This window comes from Eretmochelys imbricata, chromosome 1 (genome assembly GCF_965152235.1).
Source record: "Eretmochelys imbricata isolate rEreImb1 chromosome 1, rEreImb1.hap1, whole genome shotgun sequence".
NCBI lineage: Eukaryota > Metazoa > Chordata > Testudines > Cheloniidae > Eretmochelys > Eretmochelys imbricata.
In genome coordinates this window covers 150,036,195-150,060,459 of record NC_135572.1, presented here as the reverse complement: position 1 = coordinate 150,060,459, position 24,265 = coordinate 150,036,195, and the positions used below count along the sequence as shown (strand labels likewise).

Sequence of the window (24,265 nt, the reverse complement as noted above, 5' to 3'; positions counted from 1 at the left end):
TCATTCTTCTCTTCTGCAGGCTAAACAATCCCAGCTCCCTCAGCCTCTCCTCATAAGTCATGTGTTCTAGACCCCTAATCATTTTTGTTGCCCTTTGCTGGACTCTCTCCTATTTATCCACATCCTTCTTGTAGTGTGGGGCCCAAAACTGGACACAGTACTCCAGATGAGGCCTCACCAATGTCGAATAGAGGGGAACGATCACGTCCCTCGATCTGCTCGCTATGCCCCTACTTATACATCCCAAAATGCCATTGGCCTTCTTGGCAACAAGGGCACACTGCTGACTCATATCCAGCTTCTCGTCCACTGTCACCCCTAGGTCCTTTTCCGCAGAACTGCTGCCTAGCCATTCGGTCCCTAGTCTGTAGCGGTGCATTGGGTTCTTCCATCCTAAGTGCAGGACCCTGCACTTATCCTTATTGAACCTCATCAGATTTCTTTTGGCCCAATCCTCCAATTTGTCTAGGTCCTTCTGTATCCTATCCCTGCCCTCCAGCATATCTACCACTCCTCCCAGTTTAGTATCATCCGCAAATTTGCTGAGAGTGCAATCCACACCATCCTCCAGATCATTAATGAAGATATTGAACAAAACCTGCCCCAGGACCGACCCTTGGGGCACTCCACTTGATACCGGCTGCCAACTAGACATGGAGCCATTGATCACTACCCGTTGAGCCCGACAATCTAGCCAGCTTTCTACCCACCTTATAGTGCATTCATCCAGCCCATACTTCCTTAACTTGCTGACAAGAATACTGTGGGAAACCGTGTCAAAAGCTTTGCTAAAGTCAAGAAACAATACATCCACTGCTTTCCCATCATCCACAGAACCAGTAATCTCATCATAAAAGGCGATTAGATTAGTCAGGCATGACCTTCCCTTGGTGAATCCATGCTGGCTGTTCCTGATCACTTTCCTCTCATGCAAGTGCATCAGGATTGATTCTTTGAGGACCTGCTCCATGATTTTTCCAGGGACTGAGGTGAGGCTGACTGGCCTGTAGTTCCCAGGATCCTCCTTCTTCCCTTTTTTAAAGATTGGCATTACATTAGCCTTTTTCCAGTCATCCGGGACTTCCCCGGTTCGCCACGAGTTTTCAAAGATAATGGCCAATGGCTCTGCAATCACAGCCGCCAATTCCTTCAGCACTCTCGGATGCAACTCGTCCGGCCCCATGGACTTGTGCACGTCCAGCTTTTCTAAATAGTCCCTAACCACCTCTATCTCCACAGAGGGCTGTGGAGTCCTCTTGCTAAACTCTGTAAAACTTGTGGTGGGCTTCTATGCCTCTTCATTGGGTCCAACAGGGGAACATAATCCCATCCTCTACTCCAGGTTCCCTCCAGGGCCACGTATTGAACAGCTAGGTCTCCTCTGTTACACACAGAACAGTTTTCCCTGGACCACTTTCTACCCAGCCTTTTAAGTTACCCTCTGCATCTCTCAGTTTGTTCCCTGTTGGGTATGAGAGTCTCTGAGCTTTCCTTACATTCTGAGCTTTCTTTTTGGCTGTCTTTCCAAACCTTTCCCCAGCTAGGCTTTATCACCACGCAAGCCTGGCTCTTGTTCCCATTACTGCTGCCACCTTCTGCTCTTTATGGGGAATTGCCTGATTCCCTATAGGTAGGGCTCAGTTTGTAACCAGGTTGTCTTAGCCCCAGGCTCCCCCACTCAGGGGGCAAGCCACCTTATTACACTATGCCTCCCACCTTTCCTCTCTGTACCTTAACCACATGACCTCTTCCTTTGCAGGCTTCTGCCTGATCTGACTACGTAGGTGATTCAAAAGCACAGCTCCTTTCTCTCAGGCCAGAAAAACTGGAAAGAGTAACTCCCACCCATCACTGCCAAGGAACCTGTAGCAGTGCATGGCAGGGCCCCCTTAGCTCCTGCCTCTGCTAGGTCCACAAAGTCACTCTGAGACCCTGGGGCTAGTAACCACAGATGCAGTTTATTTACAGGCTTGTTCCCACCACCCTTTCACCATGTACAGTTGGCCCTTCACCATCTGCAGGCAGATGGGGACAAAGAGCTGCTTCTACTCCCTGCCTTTTCCCTTTCTTTCAGCTCCCCCTTCATTGCCTTCCCTGGAGGCTTTTATACAGCCTCAGGCTAATTAGGTGACAGCTGTCTCTGCTTCCCCAGTTAGGGCCAGGTTATCTCCAGCCAGCTCTACTTTATTCCTTTAAATGGGAGCTGGCATGACAGAGATTAATTAGCAACCCTTTGCCCAGCACCCTGTCACAGAACCCCGAAGATTTGTCTACAGTAGGATCCAAATTGAAATTTTAGAACAATCCCTATGAGGCCTTTGGGGAGCAGCAGGTGGCTTCCTAAATGATAAAGGATAGAGACCTGGGTCCTGATTCTTCACTGACTTGCGCCCTATGTAGCCATTTACACCTATGTGAAGTGGATGTAAAACTCTACCAAATTGGAATTTTCCCCCTCGCTTTTACTGGTGATAGCATTTTTTACTCCCTTTGCACAGGTATAGCCACATTAACATGGTGCTTCCTAGCCCCAGTTATCACATGTGAGTGCTGGTTCTCCTTTCAATGGCAATGATCAGGAACCATGTTTTTTTGGTGGCTCACAGTCCAGCTTCTGCTACTCATGTGCGCCAGTAGGGTAGAGTCAGGCAAAGCCTCCCGGACAATTCAAGGCAGTATGTCGCTGTCTGTGTAGGCTATGCTTTGTTTCAGACCTGGTTCCATGTTGCCTACTCTCATGATTTTATGAGAAAGCTTGTTAAGACAGACATGGTAAATACCGGAGTCTAACATAAGTATGTGTGGAGTTCTGAATGGCATAACAGATTGGATGCTTTTTGTAAAAGTTAGTAAGTATTCCTTTCCACTGTGTGTTTATATATTGTGCCTTATGTCAGTGAGTGCTAATATGTTTCAGGAAACTATGTGAAGCCAGATTGTGAAATTCCTACTTGTGCTGAATAGTACCTTATACTAGGATTAGTCCCTTTGAACTCAGTATGAACACTCCTGGAATAGGGTACTATGTAACTGAGTAAGTATTTCAGAATTTGGTGCTGGTGAGTACAGTCTGTGGGCAGTAACTCTGTTAGGGGTAAAGTTCAGTAGAAATATAACTAGTATAGATGACTGGAAATTAATTTTCCAGTTGAACATTTTTCCATTGGAATATGTCAGTTCATAGAAATGGAAAGATTCCATGGGAATGTGGCACATTTTGTTGAAATTTCTAATGGAGCTCAGGTAAGTTTCCATGGGAGCCTGAGAGTACAGTAGGAGTATACATTGTTTACATGTTTCTGCAGAAGGGAACATTTCAGAGTGTCTGAAACAAAATACAGCAGTACTTCACTTCCATGAAAAATGTTAAGGTTTTGGCTTTTAGTCCTGGGTCAGTATGAAATGTTTTCCAAAACCTCATTTCCTTCCCCCCCCCCGCCCACCCCGAAATGAAATTATTTCCTGGCCAGCTCAAATAACCAATATGACACAAAGTATAGCAAAACTTGAAAAATACTATTTTCTAATTTTGATATTTGTTAACATTGATGCACTTTTAGGGTAGTTAAAGTCACACAGCCTTTGGTTTTGTGACTTATAACATCACCTGAGGCATGCTATCTGGACCTGCACCATCTGTCATGTTTTATTGCCTTGTAAACTATAACATGTCCATTCCACTTTGTCAATCTTACCAGGAACTTTTCTTATAACAAGAATCTTGAAAATAGGAATTTATATGAACGATTCTTATCCATATTCAATTCCATATAGATCTCTCCTGAATTACCAGCATGTCGTCTGAATGGTTTCTGTTTTTTAACAGATCCTAAAAGGAGATCTAGAAATGAAAAGACAAACAATGGGTAAGCTGAGCTCACTTATGCAGGACTTCCTGTCAGCAGTAAAGAATAAAGCAGTGGCTCAAAAGCTGGAAGGTCGGCTGGAAAACTTTGCCCAGCGTTGGGATAATCTTGTGCAGAAGCTGGAGAGCAATTCTAAGCAGGTTTGTCATAACTATCATTCTATCAGCTGATGACAGTTAAATGCTTTGTCAGTCAAATGCCTGAAGTAGATTTGCTGCTATTTGTCAGACTCTTGAAAATCTTTTCACTACACGGCTTCTTAGTCAGGTTTTATTTTTTAGGCCAAAGTTATATCCCCATAATTTACAGTATTTCCTGAAGGTCAGAACATGTAAATGATTTCAGACCAAGGGGGAGGGAGGAGGAGAATATTCCAATTTTGAGAGGTCCTCACAGAGAATACCCTGCCAGCAACAGTCCTCTCTCTATTAATCTAAGAAGGCTCAAGTCAGGTGCCCCACTGATTTCAATCTGTGGCAGCAGCACACAAGACAAATATGCTTCCTAATGTAGGCAGATTTCAAGCCACATAGAGCTCTATAAAATAAAGTCAACACCTGGAAATCGACCTGGAAACCAAAAGGTCAATGTAGATCATGGCAAACTAGTGTCCTATGCTCATAGTATCTTGATACATCACTGTGCATTCCGCACCATGATTTATGAACGGATTTAAGGTAGCCCTATGTAGAACACATTGTGAAAATCAGCAATGCCATGAATCACAGTAGCAAGGTCCATATCAGACAGAGAAACTGCAACCTCCTGTCCAAGTACAAATGTAAAAAAAAAAGCCACATTATTCCCTTCTCCTCTGTGATCATTGAAAAGCAAGTGTGGATTTAATACTTCAAAATTGTGAACTCAAATGGCAAGTGGCAGGGATGACATAATTTTGCACAAGTTTTCAGTTGTTTTCTTTGACCTACCATCAGTCTTGACTGGACTGAGCCTCAGCTAATTTCCTCTGATCCATCTCTTTGTCTTATACCAGCATTGAGCAAGATGCTTTAAACCAGCAGCTAGGATGGCAGGAAGGAGATCTAGAACTGGGAGTCAGACTCCTTCAAATAATATTCCATGATCCAAATACATATATTAATTTCCTCTTTTTTCTGTACTTGTGTGGCCACTTTTCTGCTGCATCCTCAGTATTAACTGCATCTGACTAGCTTCCCTTTGCCACATGCCCTCTCATGATAGCTGTATAATACTGTTGCTTACCACCAATGCACCCATTTCTGGTGTTGCCCTTAATAAATATCATAACTAATTAATTCAATCCATAGAGCCACTTAATAATTAACATGAATACTACTATTCACTAGAGCTAGATGGAAATTGGAATTTCTGTTCTGTGGGAAAGTCCAAAATTACAATTTTATTTTGTTCCAATTGAGAAGGGGAGTTGAAATTTAAAATTTCCTGTGCAACAAAAATTCCCCCAAAATTGATTTGGAACAATAGAATTATTTTGTTTTGATTTTTGATTTTACATTGCATTAAGTACACTCTCTCTCTCTTTCTCTCTCAAATTTAGAATAATAATAAAAGTTTTAATATAATATAAACATTGAAACAAAGTGAATCAAAATCATACAGTTAAAAGAAACATTTTTCCTTATCAAAACAAAATGTTTCAATGATTCATTTAGACTTTTTTTCCCATTGAAAATGTCATAAAAAATGGATATGTTACCACAAAATATTTTGATGAAATTGTTTTCCAATGGAAAACTGTTTTGTCAAAACTGTTTTGACCAGCTATATAACTTACATTTACTGAAATTACCATATTTTACCCATAAATGCATAGAACTAGCATATATTTAGAAATACTAATAAAAATAAATACAGCTCTTTGATTACCTGGAACCAGGACTCCACCGTAGTTCAGTTCAGTTCAGTTCAGTGGAGGATATAACTATTTTAACTAGGGTTGTTGATTAATTGAAGTTAAATCATGTGATTAACTCAAAAAAAGTAATCATGATTAAAAAAATAAATGGTGATTAATCTCAGTTTTAATCACACTGTTAAACAACAGAATACCAATCAAAATGTATTAAATATTTTTGGATATTTTTCTACATTTTCAAACATATTGATTTATATTACAACACAGAATACAAAGTGGACAGTGCTTACTTTATATTATTATTTTGATTCTAAATATTTGCACTGTAAAAATGATAAATAAAAGAAATAGTATTCTTTTAAATCACCTCACTGAAGTACTATAGTGCAATCTGTTAATCGTGAAAGTGCAATTTACAAATGCAGATTTTTTGTTACATAATTGCATTAAAAACAAAATAATGTAAAACTTTAGAGCCTACAAGGCCACTCAGTCCTACTTCTTGTATAGCCAATTGCTCAGACAAGCCAGGTTGTTTATATTTATGGGAGATAATGCTGCCTGTTTCTTATTTACAATGTCACAAGTGTAAACAAGAAGTGGGCAGCATTATCTCTTGAAAATGTAAACAAACTTGTTTGTCTGAGCAATTGGCTATACAAGAAATAGGATTGAGTGGACTTTCTAGGCTCTAAAATTTATATTTTTTTGTTTTTGAATGCTGTTTTATTTTACGTAATTCTACATTTGTAAGTTCAAGTTTCATGATAAAGAGATTACACTACAGTACTTGCATTAGGTGAATTGAAAAATACTATTTATTTGTTTTTTACAATCCAAATATTTGTAATAAAAATAAATATAAAGAGAGCATTGTACACTTTGTATTCTGTGTTGTAATTTAAATCAAAATATTTGAAAATGTAGAAAAACATCCCAAAATATTTAAATAAATGTGTTTTTATTATTGTTTAACAATGCGATTAATCATGATTAATTTTTTTAATCACTTAGCTCTAGTTTTAACATTTTCCACCTCTGTAACATCTTACATCTGAAATTCTCAAAGGCCGTTACAAACATTAGTGAATTAAGCTTCCCCAGGTAGATGGGAATCTTATTTTTCCCTGTTTTGCAGGTGGAGAAACTCAGCCGTAGAGGCTCTGTCTGCAATTAACTTTTCTGAAAATCTCCCACTGTGTGCAGCTCCACTAATAGCCATGGGAGTGCAGACCTGCTGCTGGAGTTTTTCCAACCCAGTAATCTAGGCTTGCCCAGCCTGTGTACCCTTCAACCTGCACAATGGTTCCTAGCACCATTTCTGTTCCACCAATGTTGCTAATATTGGTATCACTGCACTGTAGATGACCAATTGGTTTCTCACTTCATTTTCAGTACTGTCAGTAAACATTCTTTGAGCAGGTCTAAATGACTCTATGCTGCAAATGCAATGAGAAACAGATGGGCCAGGTACACGAGTGGTCCCAAATTTGTTAACATTAACATTGTTAATCTAAACAGAATTTAGATTAGCAGTGATGAGAAGCTTTTCCAAAAATAGGCCTAGTTTGGACCTCTAGGGACAGTAAAACACAAGTAGGTTACATAATAAAAGGGATTAAAAAGGCAGGTAGGGAGGTCATGTAGATATCTGAAAGTTGAGACAATTAAGATAATAAAGGAAATAAAAAAGTAATACTGACATTTATGGAAGAAGAAAGCTGATGTTAGCTACTGCAATTTGTTCCTTCCAGGATTGCAGTGGGTATAGTTTACAGAGGGAAATTCTCTGCCTCCTAGTGGTTAAAAAGAGCATAATAATAAAATCAGATTGGTTAAACTTCCTGCAATGATCTGGAACACCTGTGATCAACAGCATCCTTCCTCTAATCTAAAATCCCTGAGTCATTTATTTTGCCCAGCTCTTGTGTTCCTACTAAATTAGCTGAAGTAGACAAAATTCATTTGGGGGAGGAGTAAAGAGAAGAGCAAGGTGGGGGGTGGAAGTTACAATCCCATGCAATTGCTAGTCCTCAGCTTGGCAACTTGAGTTAAAATAATCATTTGTGCTCCACAGAGTATGTAATTATAGAAGCTGAGGATTGGATTTGCTACTTGTGTATTTACACTGGGCTCCAACCTATAGTCTTTATCCAGACAAAAATCCTGTGGCAGTTTAGCATTAAAGTGACAGCCCAGAGTTTGGAGCTGTGTTGGGGTACATGACCTCAATAAGGAATTGCAGGAGGTAGTGAGTCGCAGGCTCAAGGCTTCCTGAAGCTACCAGGGAACACATCCTCTAGGGTGTAACAAGCATTTCCCTTCAGCCTGGGCTGCTTTGCTGGTCAGTACATGACGAGTGGACATGAGGGCCTGGTCTTGTCTCTTTAATGGGTGACTAGGGCTGCTAGTTGTGCTAGCCAGGATCTGAGTAGCCTTTATGCTCAGGGGATCTCAAGGCCACAGTTGTGTGTGGCCCTGAATGGGATCCCTCAATGCACTAGAGAAATGCATAAGTGCACTGCCTCCATCCACTAGCAAAATATGTAACTGTACTCAAACTTCTGAAAATCATTCTACTTCCACAAATGCTGGTTGTTAAATTTCAGTAATAATTGATATCCTGATCTCTGAGATCTTACAACATATCCACACAGTTATGACTTTCCTCAGCTCTTTTACCTTTCATAATACCCCTTATGTATCATAGTTAATGAGTGCTGAACTATAAATCTAGTTTAGATAAATACAATTCCTATTAAAATATGAGGAACTAGGCATTAAACTGATCAAAATTACATGTGCTGTGCTCCATACTTCTAGAGAGTAATAGATCCTTAGAATGACCATTCAGTAATCACAAACTATAAGTCCTGTAAACTAAAATGAAAATCAGCATCCTAGTTGCTCCACTGAAAACTGCAGTGATAAACTACAATAAATAAATGATACATTTTTCATAAATTGTTTTTTTTTTTCTCCCAAAACATGAGTACTGAAACAACCCTAAAATATTTGTTACTTTACACATGCATTGAAGACACATCGTCCAAACTGTCAAAACCTCATCCTCAATATTAATACAACCAAGTGCTGGGCACACCGTTTTTGTATGCATAATTTGGAGGTCATTGTCAGGCTATACCAAAAGAAGGACAGGAAACATTTGATATGGTTTTAATCAGGCCACAACTTTATTATTAGATGTCTGGGACTACCCAGCAGATAAAAGTGTACAGTGCGGGTAAATCCGTGATCGTTCAGTAACTACCTGGGGGGTTTCTGCCAGTCCCCCCTCCCCTTTTTTTTTCCATCCAGGTCCCCCAGCCAACCCATGTCTGGGATCTTGCCATCTACCCTTGTAGGAGGGTTAAGGTGGGCTATAATGCCATACCATTCAACCCCCCAACTCCTGTTCTGCTCCTTTAACCAACACCTCCTTTTAAAGTCCTTTACCAGGCCATTTATCTGGTCACTGTGTCCCTTCCCTACCGAGTACCTGCACTAGACATCTACCCCACACTTACGTAATCAGTTGCGACATACAGCCTAACTCCCTTCATGCCACATGTCAACAAAGCCCTCCCTGGATCTGCTGTGGGGAAGGTGACCTAGGCCAATCTGCTGTTGCTGGAAAAATTCCTTCCCAGCCCCCCCTAAAAAGGAGCTAGAGCAATGCCCACAGCAGGTCTTAACTAAAGCTGGTATTTCACTACCTAAAGGGGAGGGAGGGTGGGGGCTGCCTCAGCCTGCTCCATGTGAAAGGGGGCTTCACCACACTGGACTGCCCTTTTAAACCCTTCTACCCCTCCGGTTCCCAGGAATGAGTTAGTGTCGCCATGCTGGCCCTTTCTCCCCTTTTGCAGCAGTTTGACCTCTCTCCCCTCCTTCCCGCAGCCATAAAGAACTGTTCCCTTCATTTGTCCAGCCAGCCAAATTCCCCCTGGCTTTAAGGTGTGCTGTGATCATTTTGAAATTTTGGTTCTTTATTCTTAGTTTAAAAGATGGCGGTTGTCTCCTCATCTCTTAACACTCCAATTCCCCCCACCCCTCCTGTCTCCCCTATAGACATTGATACTTTCATGTTTACAGGAATAAAAAACATGATGGACTTAATTTAGTCATCTATTCTGTAAGATCATGAATGGATAATACTCCTGCCCCCTCCCCACCCCAACATTGGGCCTGATCTTGCAAGCCTGCAACATGCAGAAGTCGAGTTTACTTCAGTGCAATTTCTGCGAGCTGAGGGCATGCAGGATCAGAAGCAATAAGAAATAAATATTAACAAAAGATGCTTGATTTTTGTGTCATCTTCATTCAGCAACTACCACAGTTGCAACTGGTAGCTGTTGATTGTTCTTAAAAGAAGGCACCCAGGATAAAATTTTCAAAAGTAACTACATGCCTAAATCACTTTTTTCAAATGGAACTTGGACTGCTGAGTCACTTAAATACTTCTGTAACTTTTACCCACGGTATAATTATCGTGTGTTCACACTCATTGCACTGCACAAAAATCTAGTGCTGGGTGTGAAGAATTCAAGTAGTGTGTCTTAGTAAAATTCATTTCCCTGGTTAGCCAACAAGAAAACTACGGTGAAAGTTTATGTTCTTAAAAAGAAAATTAGACAATTAGCTGGGAGTTTGTAATCTGTTTAATCACAAGATGGGCATTAGGCAACTCACTATAGTCTTCTCCGTGTTGCAAGTTAATAAGAAAGTATATCCTGTTGTTAACTGAAGCTTTATGCAATTACTTCAATATTGACTACAATGGAACTTTATTTGTTTGGGGAAAAAAAAAACCAAAACCTTATGCTTCTAGTGGATGAATGATGATTTTTTTTTATATTAGCTACTTGCCACAGTGTGAGATGTGCTCAATAAAAATTAACATATTAACAGAATAATAAATTAATTGAGGGAAAAAACAGTTTAAAGTCAATGATGCACAGTAAGACACCCAAAAGTCAGGTGAAGTGAAAGTTCGAGTGCACAACCTTACTTACAAACGTCTTCAGTCTTCACTGTATGCACGCTAATGCAGTCTAATTACAAGGTCACATAATGTTTCGCAAGAGAACACAGTACAATGCAATGCATTGTTTTCTCTTCATGTGTGGATCTAAGACAACTTGTGCTCCCTTAAAGTCTGTGAGCTAGAGTAAACTCAGGCTTATGATGCCAGGATAACTTCAGCTGTGGGGATTTTGTTCGTGGTGAGGGTTCAAGGGTAGAGGCTGTGTTTGCACAAAGTAGCCTCAGCATCATTTTCTCTTCTACCCTAACTGAAGGCCTTGGAGCAATTTAAATTTCAACCTAAATAAATAAATAAATAAGTCCTGCCCCTTCCCTCCCCCCAAAAGAAAAACAACAACAACAAGCAAACACATTTGTAGGAACAATAGGGAAGCTGGAATAGAGCAGGAAGGCTGCCTGTAAAGATCTGAAAGTTACACAAGGAGTGATGGGGATCAGATTTTGATGAAGATCTTCCCAATTCAGGATAAATGTGACTAATTATCTTCAATGTAAGTGTCACTTATAGATACCACATGATAGATAACAATGTAGTTAAACATGAAGTCACGTTTGAAGAAAATCAGTTTGTGTGTTTCAAAGTTTGGCGCATTTAAAATCAGCAAGTCATGGGACAAATTTCACTTTTAGATAGACTCAGACCTTAAAGCCTGCTGTCATTCTAAATATTCAGGTTCTTCCACTTAGCTTTAAGACAAACTCAATTTTGCTGATTTTAAAGTTTCAGATCTGTTGTCTTGACATTGCTTGATTTTTTTGAGTCTCAGTGAGAGCTACAAAACAAGTCTTATTTGAAGATGATTGGCTCAGAAGTTATAAAGTCAATAAAGCAGCTCTGAAAAATGAGTATTTAACTAGATTATACATGCAAGTGCACTGTATTTCTTTTAAAATGCTTTTATAGTTATAGGCTGTGATAAAGCAAGGTATTCATATGGACAGACCCTTGCACCTGCACAGAGTCCTATTAACTCCAATTGGTCTTGCCCCATGGATTAGCCTACAGGATTGGGGCCTTCATGAGAAATATACTGTACTTGCTCAGTAGCTATTTTCAAAGGTTTATAACTTTTTCAAAACAGTTTTTCAAACTGATCAAGGACAATAGTCTTCGCAGAGGGCTATAATCATGTCAAGTTTCAAACTTCAGCTATTTTTGCTGTAGCTCTGCCTAAATTAGTGATGCTACTTAAGCAACATCCCCTCAGCCATTTTTTTTAATTGGGGGGGGGACCCAACTGTGTCCTCCCAACCATTCCTTAAACATATTCATGCTTTTGATTAGAGACCAAATTACAGTTCCAACAGTGAAGGGAGGTTACAAGTATACCACAGCTGAGTGCATTGCCAGATGCCTACACTAATAAATAGTAGCATTAAAGTTGTTCTACAATACAAAAACAAACATGGTACTAAACTCCCAAAATATTACACTTGTACACGCATGTGCGCACACACAGTATATGCTTCCATAACAATGAAGTGGGGATTTGATGTTTTCCTACTCAAAAAGCAGGTGCACCTTTACTTTGCATACATTTTTAAGATAGGCCCACAGATATTATTCTGATAGAGTAGGTTGAACGCTTCTTTCTGTAATGCGTCATCTGACTCTTCCACACAGCTCTGACTCTGTAACAATGGGTTAAAAGTCCAAGCCATAGTTTCTCTTCTCAGTTTGACATCTGTACTTCAGGGGTTTAGAAAGACAACGAAGCTGTTCTGCATTTGGTTGGGACACCCTTGAATTAGTCATGGAGCAAACTACTTTAGTGATGAGATAAGTTATTCCTCTGGGGAAGAATATAAGAGTCATTTGTTGGTATGTAAGTAGAGTTACTGAAAGTTCTTATCTGATTGAGAGTAGTAATATAAAAATGTATCTAACTAATGTTTCTGAACTTCAACATGACATTAAAATGGCCTTAGATACAAGTCCCAGCTTTCCTTAACTCCGACCCCCACACCATGTTGGTAATTAGACAATTATGAGCTCCAAATTAATAGTTCAGTTTTCTTTCAAAGCACATGTTTCACCTCTGTTTTTGTTGATTAAGCATATAAATATTTTTCACGGTTTGAAGATGTAAATCATCAGACCCCACAGCATTTTATGCATTGTGATCTGACATTTGTGAACATATGGTAATTACACGGCGTGCTTTGTTTAAAGCAGTTTCCAACCAGCAGCTGAAGCTGTTACTACTCTACAATTGGTTACAGGCTGGGGAAATATTTAGTAGAATACAGTTATGCTTTCTTCTTTGTCTTGCATTTTATTCCCTGTAAGCTGCAATTGATCTACGCATGGAACAATGACAGGATATGGCCTTAAGTTGTCAGAAACATCCTGATATTGATTTTGGGGTAAAACTTTCACCGAGTTTAGTAAGTGCGTTGCGTGTAGAGTGATGGCAGGGTATGGTCCCAAATGAACATGAGGACGAAACAATGATTTTGGGTGCTTTTAAATGACAGCTTTAAAATAACACGTGATCCCCTCATCTTTTCATCTGCAAACTTTATAAAACCTGAGATAGCAGAGGTTTGATCTGAATTTATTTATTTCAGAGCTGTGCAAGTTCATTTTAAAAAAAGTGTTAGTTTTTATAAAGTAGTATTTCATTTTAACTTGCTGCTTTATCATTGCTGTGATCTACTGTGTCATATCTGAGCACACTAAAGCCATGGCATGTAACCTAGGAGCGCAAGAGAGAGATGCAATTTAAAAATATATACTATATACTTTGGAAGCAATTTAAGAAGTAAAATAAAGGGCTTGTCTTAAACAAGTACTTTATAGCAGTTGTTCAGCACAGATATTTGCCAGGTGATAGTGCCAATATACCACCAATTCCAATAAATACACCACATTCAAATACAGCTAAAAAGGTCTCTGCTGCAATCTGTGCCAAATTGTTGGCACTCGCTTGAGTAAAGACCACAGAATTTTTCCCCTTGTAACTAAAAGCCTCTGATTGCCAGATGCTGGGACTGGACAAGAGTAGATGGATTACTGGATGATTGCCCTGTTCTGTTCATTCTGTTTGAAGCACCTGGCATTGGCCACTGTTGGAACCAAAGATACTAGGTTAGATGGACCATTGGTCTGATTCAATATGGCCATCTTTATGTTCTTATGTAAAAATATGTTAACTCTTTGTTAGTTAACAGAAAAAAATACATTTAGCTTGGGGTTGCTAGAGGTTAAAGGCATGTAGCCCCCTTGCAGTTGTCCTACCTGTGCTAAATTATGTACAGTAAGTAAAACAGATTACCAGTTTCATAAATAGAATGGAATTTCCCTTTCTCTCCCCGCTCCGACATAGATTGGACAAATAACAGTTGAATTTTCCCACTTCCTCAATGGAGGTGGGAGATTAGGCAGTTTTGGGAGGAATACTGTTTGGTTTTATTAATAGTATTTCATAAAAAGAAAATGACTGGTAACAAGTGTATGGCCCCTTCCTTATTACTCTGTTCCCTCCATGGGGAAAGACAGTGGGGTGGAGCTAAGGAAAGAAAAAGAGCGTCTGATATGCCGTATCTTTATAACTGAACTGAACACCAATATCCCAATAATTGGGATAGGAACATACTCTTCTTTAATTGGGATCTTCAGGGAGCTTTGTGCAATGTATGACAAATTGCTATACATTTATATAGCATCATAACTTTTTGGAGATTGAGACACAGATCCCTGCCCCTGGGAATAGGAGAACACCGATAACAAGGGGATGAACATGGCTTAAAAACCCTAGATCTTCATGCAGCAGTGCTACTTTGGCTACCTTGCCAGACCTTATCTTTATATTCTGCTACAGCTCCTTGAACCATCAGCTGGTCTAGGAGACATCCAACTCCCTTACAAATCAGCTAGCAGGAACAAGGAAGAAATGTGCCTTCTCTGCTTGATTGACGGACTGGGCAGGACACTTCCCTGCTTCAATGAGAACCTGTGTAATGGCATGAAGTGATATTAATTTAGATGGAATATAGGGGCCCACAGAGTCAGTGGTGTTAACGTGACCCCAAAACTGTCCAATATGAAACAGTACTTGGGGTTTGGTATACAGAGAGCTCAGCCTGCTTAGTACCATGGCAATCACAGCATTTAATTTTCTTTTCACCTTTTATTAAAGATATAGAAAACAGCTACATCATTGGAACTGTGAAGTATTAAGGGTCTTTCATTTTAACAGCATCCCTTGCTGTTCCCTTTCCTTTTAGCTGGAGAGAGTCTTTAGGAAGAAAGAGAGAGGGAAAAAAACCTGTCTGACGGTCTCTTAGGTGGGGAATAACTACCCTTTTGGGAAAAGGAGTTGTTAGTTGAGATGGGGTGGAGCAGCTGCGGCTGCTGTTAGTCTGATCCCATTTTCTAGAACACGATAGAAGGGCTTGTCTTCATGTACAACACTACAGCGGCATGGCTGTACCAGAGCTGTCGCATTGTCATAGCGCTTTAGTGAAGATGCGGCTAGGGTGAGAGGAGAGCTTTTCCTGCCGGCATAGTTACTCCACCTCCCCAAGAGGTAGTAACTGTGCAAGCAGGACAAGCTCTCCTGTCGTCATAGTGCTGTCTACATGGGGTAGGCAGTGGAGGGTTAGGTCGGTGTAACTACACCACCCAGGGGGTTGGATTTTTCACTCCCTTGAGCAACATAGTCATACCGATATAAATCTGTATTGTAGACCTCGCCTAGGGCAAATGCACACACCAGAGGAGAGACAAGAACAGCAAAAGTAGAAAATGCAGCTTCTGTTTCTGGCATTGACTTTCATTTGCAAAGTCACTGCTAGAGAAACACAGGCCCAGCACGGTCTTATCAGCCAGCCTGAGACCTGGCAAACTTGTACCAGCATCGGGTTGTTTAGGACAGCACTTTTAGCTACTTTTCTGGTCACAGACTTACAGCAGTGTCGCAAAATATATCCTTCTGGCCATCTAAGACAGACAATGGTTAGACAGAAGGCAAAAGGAGAGGGAGAGAAAAGAAATAAAGTGGGGAAGGAAAAGGACTCATGAGTGGGGCAGGGTAAAAGTCTGACTTCCCTGGTGATGGTGGAATTCAGCTGCAGCCAGTGGGGAGAGGGTGATGTCATCAGGTCTGGTCTAGTCAGGACATTCTCAGGATTAGGGTGAAGAAGGTGAGGGGTCACAGGAAACAGTGAGAGAGGCAACCATAGTGGTGAAGCTTGCTCTAGTCACCAGTTTTTCTCTCCAAAGTCTCTTATTTTAAGGATCCCCTCATTTTATCACCCACTTAGGCCTAATTTCTGACCCACCAATTCTGGGTCATTGATTTCCGGTCTCTCACTGTTCTTACCAGGCATAATCTTAACACAGTCCTTGAATTATAGCAATAGGTCTTTTTTTGTTGGGAGTAATTCAGTCTCTCTCTTTCTCTTTGTGTGTGTGTGTGTGTCCCTTTTCCCATCAACTTTTGTTATTACATGTTACTGTGACATTTTAGAACTTACACTTATTTTTCACAGTTGAGCTTATACTTAGGGTAAATTTGTAAACCCAATTATTACAACAATGGGTCCAAATATCAAGAGCTTAATCATTCCAAAAGCTGCATAAGCACACAAAACTCCTGTTGAAATCACTGATAGGAAGACCTATCCGTGACCTTAAGTATCTCTGTATTCCCTCTCCAGCTGAAGTGGGCAGCATGTATTTTCTAAACTCACCTGTTTGCATGTAGCTGTATTTCAGACCTGTTCAATACCTGTATTCAACCATATTCAATAAACTAATCTACAGTTTTATATTTGTAAACATTAGTGGGACTTATGATCCCATTAATCTTAGATTCTAATTATGGAAACATAGTCAGTCATACATTTACTCGCATCACAGTAAATATTTTCCAAGCTAAGATTTCTTGTAAATTAGTTAATGGCTCTTTGCCACAAATATGTTTTAATTGTCATGAATTAAATATCAATTTGAAAATGATAATAAGCAGTAAAAAAAAAAAAAAAGAATAATAGGCAGTAAATCTTATCAAAGTCGAATAAATATATTCCTGGTCAGTTCTCAAGAAATAAATATTTAAAATGAAGGAACCAACTTTTTTAGCTTATTATAAAATGTTACTGTTTCATGAGAAAAACTACAGAAATATTATATAATATTTCTGTAGTTTTTCTCATGAAACAGGCTTTAGCTTTTTCTCCTTTGTTCATTTGACATGATTTATAAAGCACCAATAAATACATTCTACTTAGGATTCCTTCTGATTTTGATATTGACTTTCCTAGATGTCTTATTCGCATAGCATGAGTCAGATAAAACAATTTGGTTTGAGTTCAATACAGTGTTGTTTTGTTCTGAAGGTCAACCCAGGATCAGACAGGAGCAGTTTCTCATTATTTCCTGTTGGCACTCCAGTCTTTATTGAAGTCTTTCAAGCATTGTGTGACCTCTGTTTCAATACGTCTCACAGATTTCACAGGCTGTCACTGCCACTCAGACATCACTAACACAGACAACTGTAATGGAAACTGTAACTATGGTGACCACCAGAGAACAAATCCTGGTTAAGCATGCTAAAGAAGAACTCCCACCACCTCCACCACAGAAGAAGAGGCAGATCCTAGTGGATTCAGAAATTAGGAAGAGGTGAGAAGTACTAAAGGGTTGGGAAAGATCAGTGATAAAGTTTGGATAAGACTACAAAGATTAACTACTGTCATTTGAATGTTTGCATAATTTGGGGAAGGGGGTTTCTGTGGAAAAAACATTCAATATGCCTGTAGTATTGTAATTAATTAGTACCTTTGTTTTTATCAGGCTGATTATGAAGTAGTTTGTACAAGTAGTTCCAACAAATTACTATGATATTGTACTGAATATTTAATAGGTATTATGCTAATATTAAAGTAATATTATTTTGTTAAGTCAAAGAACCACCACAGATGATAATTTGTAGTACAAGCATGACATTTTCTATACTTAGTGTGGTTCTGTTCTGAAAAGAGTCCTTAGAAATGGCATTGTGACATTCCACATCAATTGTGGCTCAAAACTTTGAGGAAAAAAACCCTTTAGTTTAAAAAAAAAATAAAAATTCCATGTTATAGTCCTGCAAACTCAGGCTGGAATATGAAAAATCAGGTTTTATTCTTTTATTCTTTCTGCATCATTGTAGTAATATAGGTCTTCAAGGCAAAATGTTGCCCTCAGTCGCACCTGTGCAATCTCATTGTCTTTAGGGTTTGCCTATGTATCCCAGGTGTAACTGAGGGCAGATTTGGGCACTTCAGTTGGAACTAAGGGTCTTATCCAACACTCATTGAAATCAGTGGAAAGGTTCCCAGTTACTTCAGTAGGCATTGGATCAGGCTTTGTGTTAACAATTGTGTAGATGAAGAAAGTGAAGGAATAGACTTAATACTCTCATACTGTGTGTGTGTGTGCATTGCAAACCTAAAACTTATTTTTGTCACAAAGATAAGCAGTATAATTCTGAATCCTGCAGGAAATTCAGAGACGGTCCAGAAACTCAAAGTCCACTAGGTTGCAAGCCTGTCTAAAGGTGCTCAGATATACAAAACTTCAAGATAGATTTATCTATTGAATAAAAAGGTACCGTTGTTGCAGTCACATTGTGTTCGTTCTTGAAGAGAATGTTTATGCTGTTCCTTCTTTTGCAAAATGTTTTTCGGTACTATTAGATTCCTTCACTGAAATACATTTCATACATTTTTATGAAGATAAAATATACCCAATATTTGTGATCTGTCTTGTTAGATTGAAACCATTGTGTCCTAAGACATATGTGCAAAAGCAAGGTTAATTAGAGAAAAACTTTCCTGTACTTTGACGTCTAGTATCTTCTGAAGATATTTGAAAATTGTTCTTTTCATGGGTCCTAGATATCCATGAAATGACAATGGAATGATGATAAATGAGATAAATTAGTTTAGTTCAGGGGTTCTCAAACTTCATTGCACTGTGACCCTCTTCTGTGACAACAAAAAATACTACAGGGCCCCAGGAGTGGGGACCGAAGCCTGAACTCATCCGAAGCCTGAACTCATCCAAGTCCCTCTACCTGGGGAGCGGCGGGAGAGCCAAAGCCCCACCTCCTCGGGCCAAGGGGCCAAAGCTGAAGCCCAAGGGCTTCAGCCCCAAGCAGGGGGCCTGCAACCTGAGCCCTGCCACCCAGGGCTGAAGCCCTTGAGCTTGAGTTTGACTTTGGCACCGGGCCCTAGCAAGTCTAAGCCAGCCCTGGCGACCCCATCAAAACGGAGTTGCGACCAGTGATGAGCTGCCAGAAGCTGAAGAACTGGTTCCTTTTGTTGCTCCGTGCCTTCGGCAGCAATTCGGCTTTGGGTCCTTCACTCGTTCCGGGTCTTCGGAGGCACTGAAGGACCCGCTACCGAAGTGCTGCCGAAGGCCCACCGTGCTGCCGGGTGAGTAAAAATTCTTCTTGGGAGCCTCCCCAGCTGCAAGCTCATGCAGGACAGACAGGATGGGAGCTCAGGCGGGACGGCCGCCCCTTTAACAACCGGTTCCAAACCGGCTTCAAAATTTAACAACCGGTTCACACGAACCGGTGTGAACCGGCTCCAGGTCACCACTGGTTGCGACCCACAGTTTGAGAACCACTGGTTTATTTTAATAATGGATCCTAACTTGTTAAAGTCAAATGAGCGGTGCTGAAAAGGGCATTCTTTTCTGAATCACAAAGCTCTTGCATCTGCTCTCTGAACCGTTTGAAGACTTTATTTTCATGTGCTCATTACTATTAATAATTTAGTAGTGACCAAACATTTTAATCAGCACAGAGGCCCCATTGTGTTGGATACTGTATGAGCATATGAGAATCACAGGAAATACTAGAATTATTTAATTCTGAAATTGAGAAAACAAAGAAATGAATTAAAAATTCCTTTATTTCTGGGAAAAAAAATTCTTGTACCTTTCACTTTCTGTCTGTCTGCCTGTTTTTTTCTCAAACTGAATGGTTAAGGAGTTCTCAATCTCAATATGAAGTAAGAAGACTTCTGTTCCTACAGAGACCATCATTTGGGCTAAACAGAGCACCAGTAACCAAGGGACACTTTCCCATCATAAATACTGTAGATCTCCAAGATTAAATGGGCCTCTTTACTAATTTATAGCTATGAACCAAGGTTGCAAGCCATTACATACACAGTATTGGTCCATATTTTTCTTTCCTATTAGCATTCTCTTGATCTCTAATAGTGAGCGTTGAATTGATTAGGACATGCAGACTATGTAGCTGAAGTCAGTGTTTAGGGAAATTATCCCAGAGCAGGAATTTAAATGTTAGCTGGATTATAGCAACTGTTTATGTGTGGAAGCATCTAGTATTACACTAACTGAAAATTATAAAGGGGAGTACTGCTTGTCAACTATGGCCTCTTAAACTAGCTAAAGTATTGAAGCTGACAGGGATACATATTAAAATGATTAATATTTATAAAGAAAACAGGAAATGTTATCAAATTATGAATTGACAAACTATTATAACTTGCAGGCATGGTGCCAGTTCTACAATAAACAGTGTAGTTTATTGATGTATTTTGACAGTAATAAACTAGATTTTTTTTGTTTTGTTTTTTGTTCGTTGAGAGCAGGACGGGAGTTGTCTGTATGTTGCCCTCTCAGCTATATCACTACAGTTTAACCTTTGAAAAACAAATTTGAGAAATTCTGTTCTGTATGTTTTATCTTTTGTTTTTTAAAAAGGAATATATCAGAGTCTAATATATAGTCCTGGAGATATTCTGTAGCTCTCATCTCAAATCATGCCCTAACATAATTTTAGATAAGATAGAGAGAGTGCATTTCAGAATAAATGTACTGTGGTTTCTCATACATACCTGGGGCCAATGTCTTTTCCATTAGTAAACAGATGATTTTTTTAATTGTGATCCGATTAGTTTTGAGTTGACACAAACTTAAGTACTTTGCTCCTGCTGAGACAGAGTCCATGTTTATTAACCATGCATTGGTATTGTCTCTCTTGATAATTAATGGTAGAAAATATAATTGACATATGGAGGAGAGAAAACAGAAAATCTAGTATTCATTATTTTAATATGTTTAACATGATCTACATTGCTTTCAAACTTTTTTTCTACATTGGTTTCTAGGTATATTTTTATGAATGGTAGTTATTACTACATAGTCCCTGGACAAATATTATGTGGGCTCTCATTCAGCATAACTGTGCACTGGTGGCCTTTTAGTAGACTACCTGTATGACACGGACCTCTGGTTGATGAGTAGGAGACCTAGAACTTGCCCACTGATGTACAGCTAGAGGTTGATGGCCTGTGATTGGGTTACCATGTGGGTGGAGGTTGTCCTCTGGTATTTCTACTCGCACTGCCACTAACAAACCCCCTTCCCTTCCTTCCTTCCTTTATATTCCACAAGAGTGTGCCAGAGGAGGAGAACCAGTCAGGAAGCAGCTTCGGAAAAAAGTTGAGAAGACAGGGAAATGAGCTTCAGACAGAAAGAATAATGGTTACTGCTTTGTTGTTTCAGAAGATAAGCAAGATTGTTTCCCACCAAAATCCCCCAGTGTCTCCTGATCAGCATTACTGATTGTTTGGTTAAATCCTGGGCCCACTGAAGTCAGTAGGATTTTTGCTGTTGAATTCCTGGTTGCAGTGAAGTCTAACCTGTGCCTCTATAGGGAATAAAATAAAAAGCATACAAACTTAATTGCTAATAGAGCGTAAAAGCACATTGTACACTGTTACACAGACCAGCTATAGTAAATGGGAAAGTGTGATGTTATATGGCTTCAACCTACCGAACTGAAACTCCATATACATCTAATAATGGGGAACAGAAGTCTCAAAAGTCTGGACACTTATCCAAAATATCTGAACCAGTTGAGGACCAGGCCCCATTTCCATCCAAACCTACCTTGTATTGTCTTCTGGTGAGGAAGGACTGGTGGCCTGCTACCTGCTTCCATACTCCCTGGTATCTTTGGTCGATCAGCTATTCTCTTGGATTCACCTTTAGGATAGAGGATGATCAGTGACCTCAGGAAACGCATTTCATTTCTTTGAGTATATTTTTCTTAGGAGTAGCCATCTCTCTCTCTCTCTCTCTTTCTCTCTCTCTCTCTCTCACACACACACACACACACACACACACACACACACACACACACACACACACACACACACACACACACACACACACACACACACTGCAGCAGGGAGAAATAAGTCTCATCTGTGTCCCCAGTTACAGATTCTGACATCTTGGCACCTTAGTTTGGCCCTCCCCTGAGCAGCAGTACAGGGTGGGGTATCTTAGGTGCCTCAGACATTTTTCAGTTTCCGGGGCCACCTATGGTCAATACCAGATGCTTCAGAAGAAGTTATAAGAGCCCTAAAGTAGGCAGGTGTGGGCTATTCTGCCCCTCCCCCTTCCCTATTTGGTCTTATCCTGGTCTCTAATAGTTAGACTGGCTTAAACCCTGAAGCATTAAGTTTAATCTTTTTTTCAAAAAAATCAAGTGGATGATGACTGGATATTTTTTATCCATATAAATGTTCAATCTCAAATTTAATCTTGCTAAAATGTCCAGTCCCTTATTGCTAAATTCTTGTCATCTTTGACTTCCACTGGCAATGAATTCTGCAATCTAGAATTTGCCACCTTTTCATTTCATTGACTATCCCCTTGTTCTTTTGCCATGAGATCAAGAACATCTGTCTGTTCCCCTAGCTCTCTCCTTTATACCATGTATTATTCTATATATGTTCACCAAGTTTTCACAGGGGGTCATTTATTAAAAGAAAGAGCTAGAAAAGAGTCTTCAAGAGTTAGAGGTTTGTGTTGGGCTGAAAAAAGCAGCCAGACATTGAGTGCTTATCTGAAATTTCTGAAGGTGCATAACCATATTGTGTTACTTTCCTCCATTTGCCATACAAATGTGTCCCGTTTCCTTGGGTGGCATGTTCTTGGGAATAGTACTTCCCAACTGACTCAGCCTCTCTTCTGCTGTTCTAAAGCTTTATAAAATATTGTTGGTTTCAAAAAAATAAAAAAGTATATTTAAAATGAAGAATCAACCTGCACTGGTGAAAGAGTGGAGATTAGAGATGGTTGTGCTCTAGAGTTCCTTTCAATTTTTTTTTTGTTTTTTTAATTTTTAAATTTATATTATTTTTAAAAGAGTAGAAGGTTTCTTTTTAAAAAATAAAATCATGAAGCTGCAGCTCAGGTTCTCCTTGCAGATGAGTTGAGTGTCTCTGTTTCAAGGAGGAAGAATGGGAAGCTTGGCTGCTCCATGAATGCTGCATTTGTGAATTGTGGTGGAGTTGGCTGCCCATTTGTTCCTTTGATAGAAGATACTGCTGGTAGTAGTGATAATAATACCTAGCTTTTATATGCACTGTTCTGAAAGCACTTTACAAAGGAGGTCAGTATCATTATCTCCATATGGGGCAACTGAGGCACACGGAAAGTGCCAGTGTCCTGCTGCCACTCTGTCAAAGTTGGGAATTGAATCCAGGTCTCCTGAATCCCAGTCCAGTGCTCTATCCATTATGCTATAAAATGTGTTCTGGTTAATAGGCTGTGGTGTCTCCCCTTTCTCCCCAAAAACCTGCTGCTAGGACACATTTGGAGAGAGGTGTGGGTGTCCTTTAACTGACTAATTTATAACCCAAGAAGGATTTGGTTTGGATCCAAGGATGTGAAATGTTCTGTTGTGGTTGACAGGGAGATTCTTTCTTTAAAAAGAAATGACCTGTCCTTATGAAAACAAAACAGACAGACTGGGGTCAAAAACATACATTAAAAACAGTTAATAGAAATAATTGACTATTGTCAGACAAAACCAAAGTAAATAGAACGATGCATTGCAGCATTTTGGCGGGAGGGGTGTCATTGACATATTCTGGAGTGTGCAGGTCAGGTGCATGATCCAAAAAGAACATAAACTGTAAACAATATTTTACTCCCTTAAGGCTTTTAAAAGGCAAACCAGTTTTAGCTGCTAAACCTTTCATTTATATGTATTTGTATTATTAATGTCCCTGAATATTGTGTAAAGAAGCCTTTCTTGTGCCACTTGGTAAATTACTTTGTACATTCTATGTAATATGCCCATGCAAAGTCTATTTGTCACAGTGTTATTATGGATATAATGACAAACTATGAATATGAAGCAGACAGTCTGTACTTTGAGGAAAGGAAAGGCCTGATAAAAAAGCATAGTTGCTCCATCTAGTGTTTAATATTCAGGGAATGTTAGCAAAATCATATACATTTATTCTTCATATAAACTAGGCTTTTATTTTAAATAAATGTTTTCATGATATATTAAAAGGGGTTATGCCAGACTTTGCTTTTCAGTTCATTCTCTTTGTATTTTCAGCAGTATCTAATATTAAATTTTGTGTTTAGAAACTAGATATAACTGTTTTCAGAGATGAATTCCGTTAACATATGTTGTTTCAAATAGGCCTTCACTGAGCTGCA

General features: G+C 39.6%; 1 protein-coding gene across 1 annotated transcript in view; it reads left to right on the top strand.

Moving 5' to 3' along the window:
• The window catches only part of DMD (dystrophin), a 1,498,644-nt gene that overhangs the window by 238,116 nt on the left and 1,236,263 nt on the right, over positions 1-24,265 (top strand). Inside the window, exons 11-12 of the mRNA XM_077807212.1 lie at positions 3,827-4,006; positions 17,223-17,398. Of these exons, the coding sequence (XP_077663338.1) occupies positions 3,827-4,006; positions 17,223-17,398 (356 nt within the window). The remainder of the gene's footprint in view (positions 1-3,826; positions 4,007-17,222; positions 17,399-24,265) is intronic.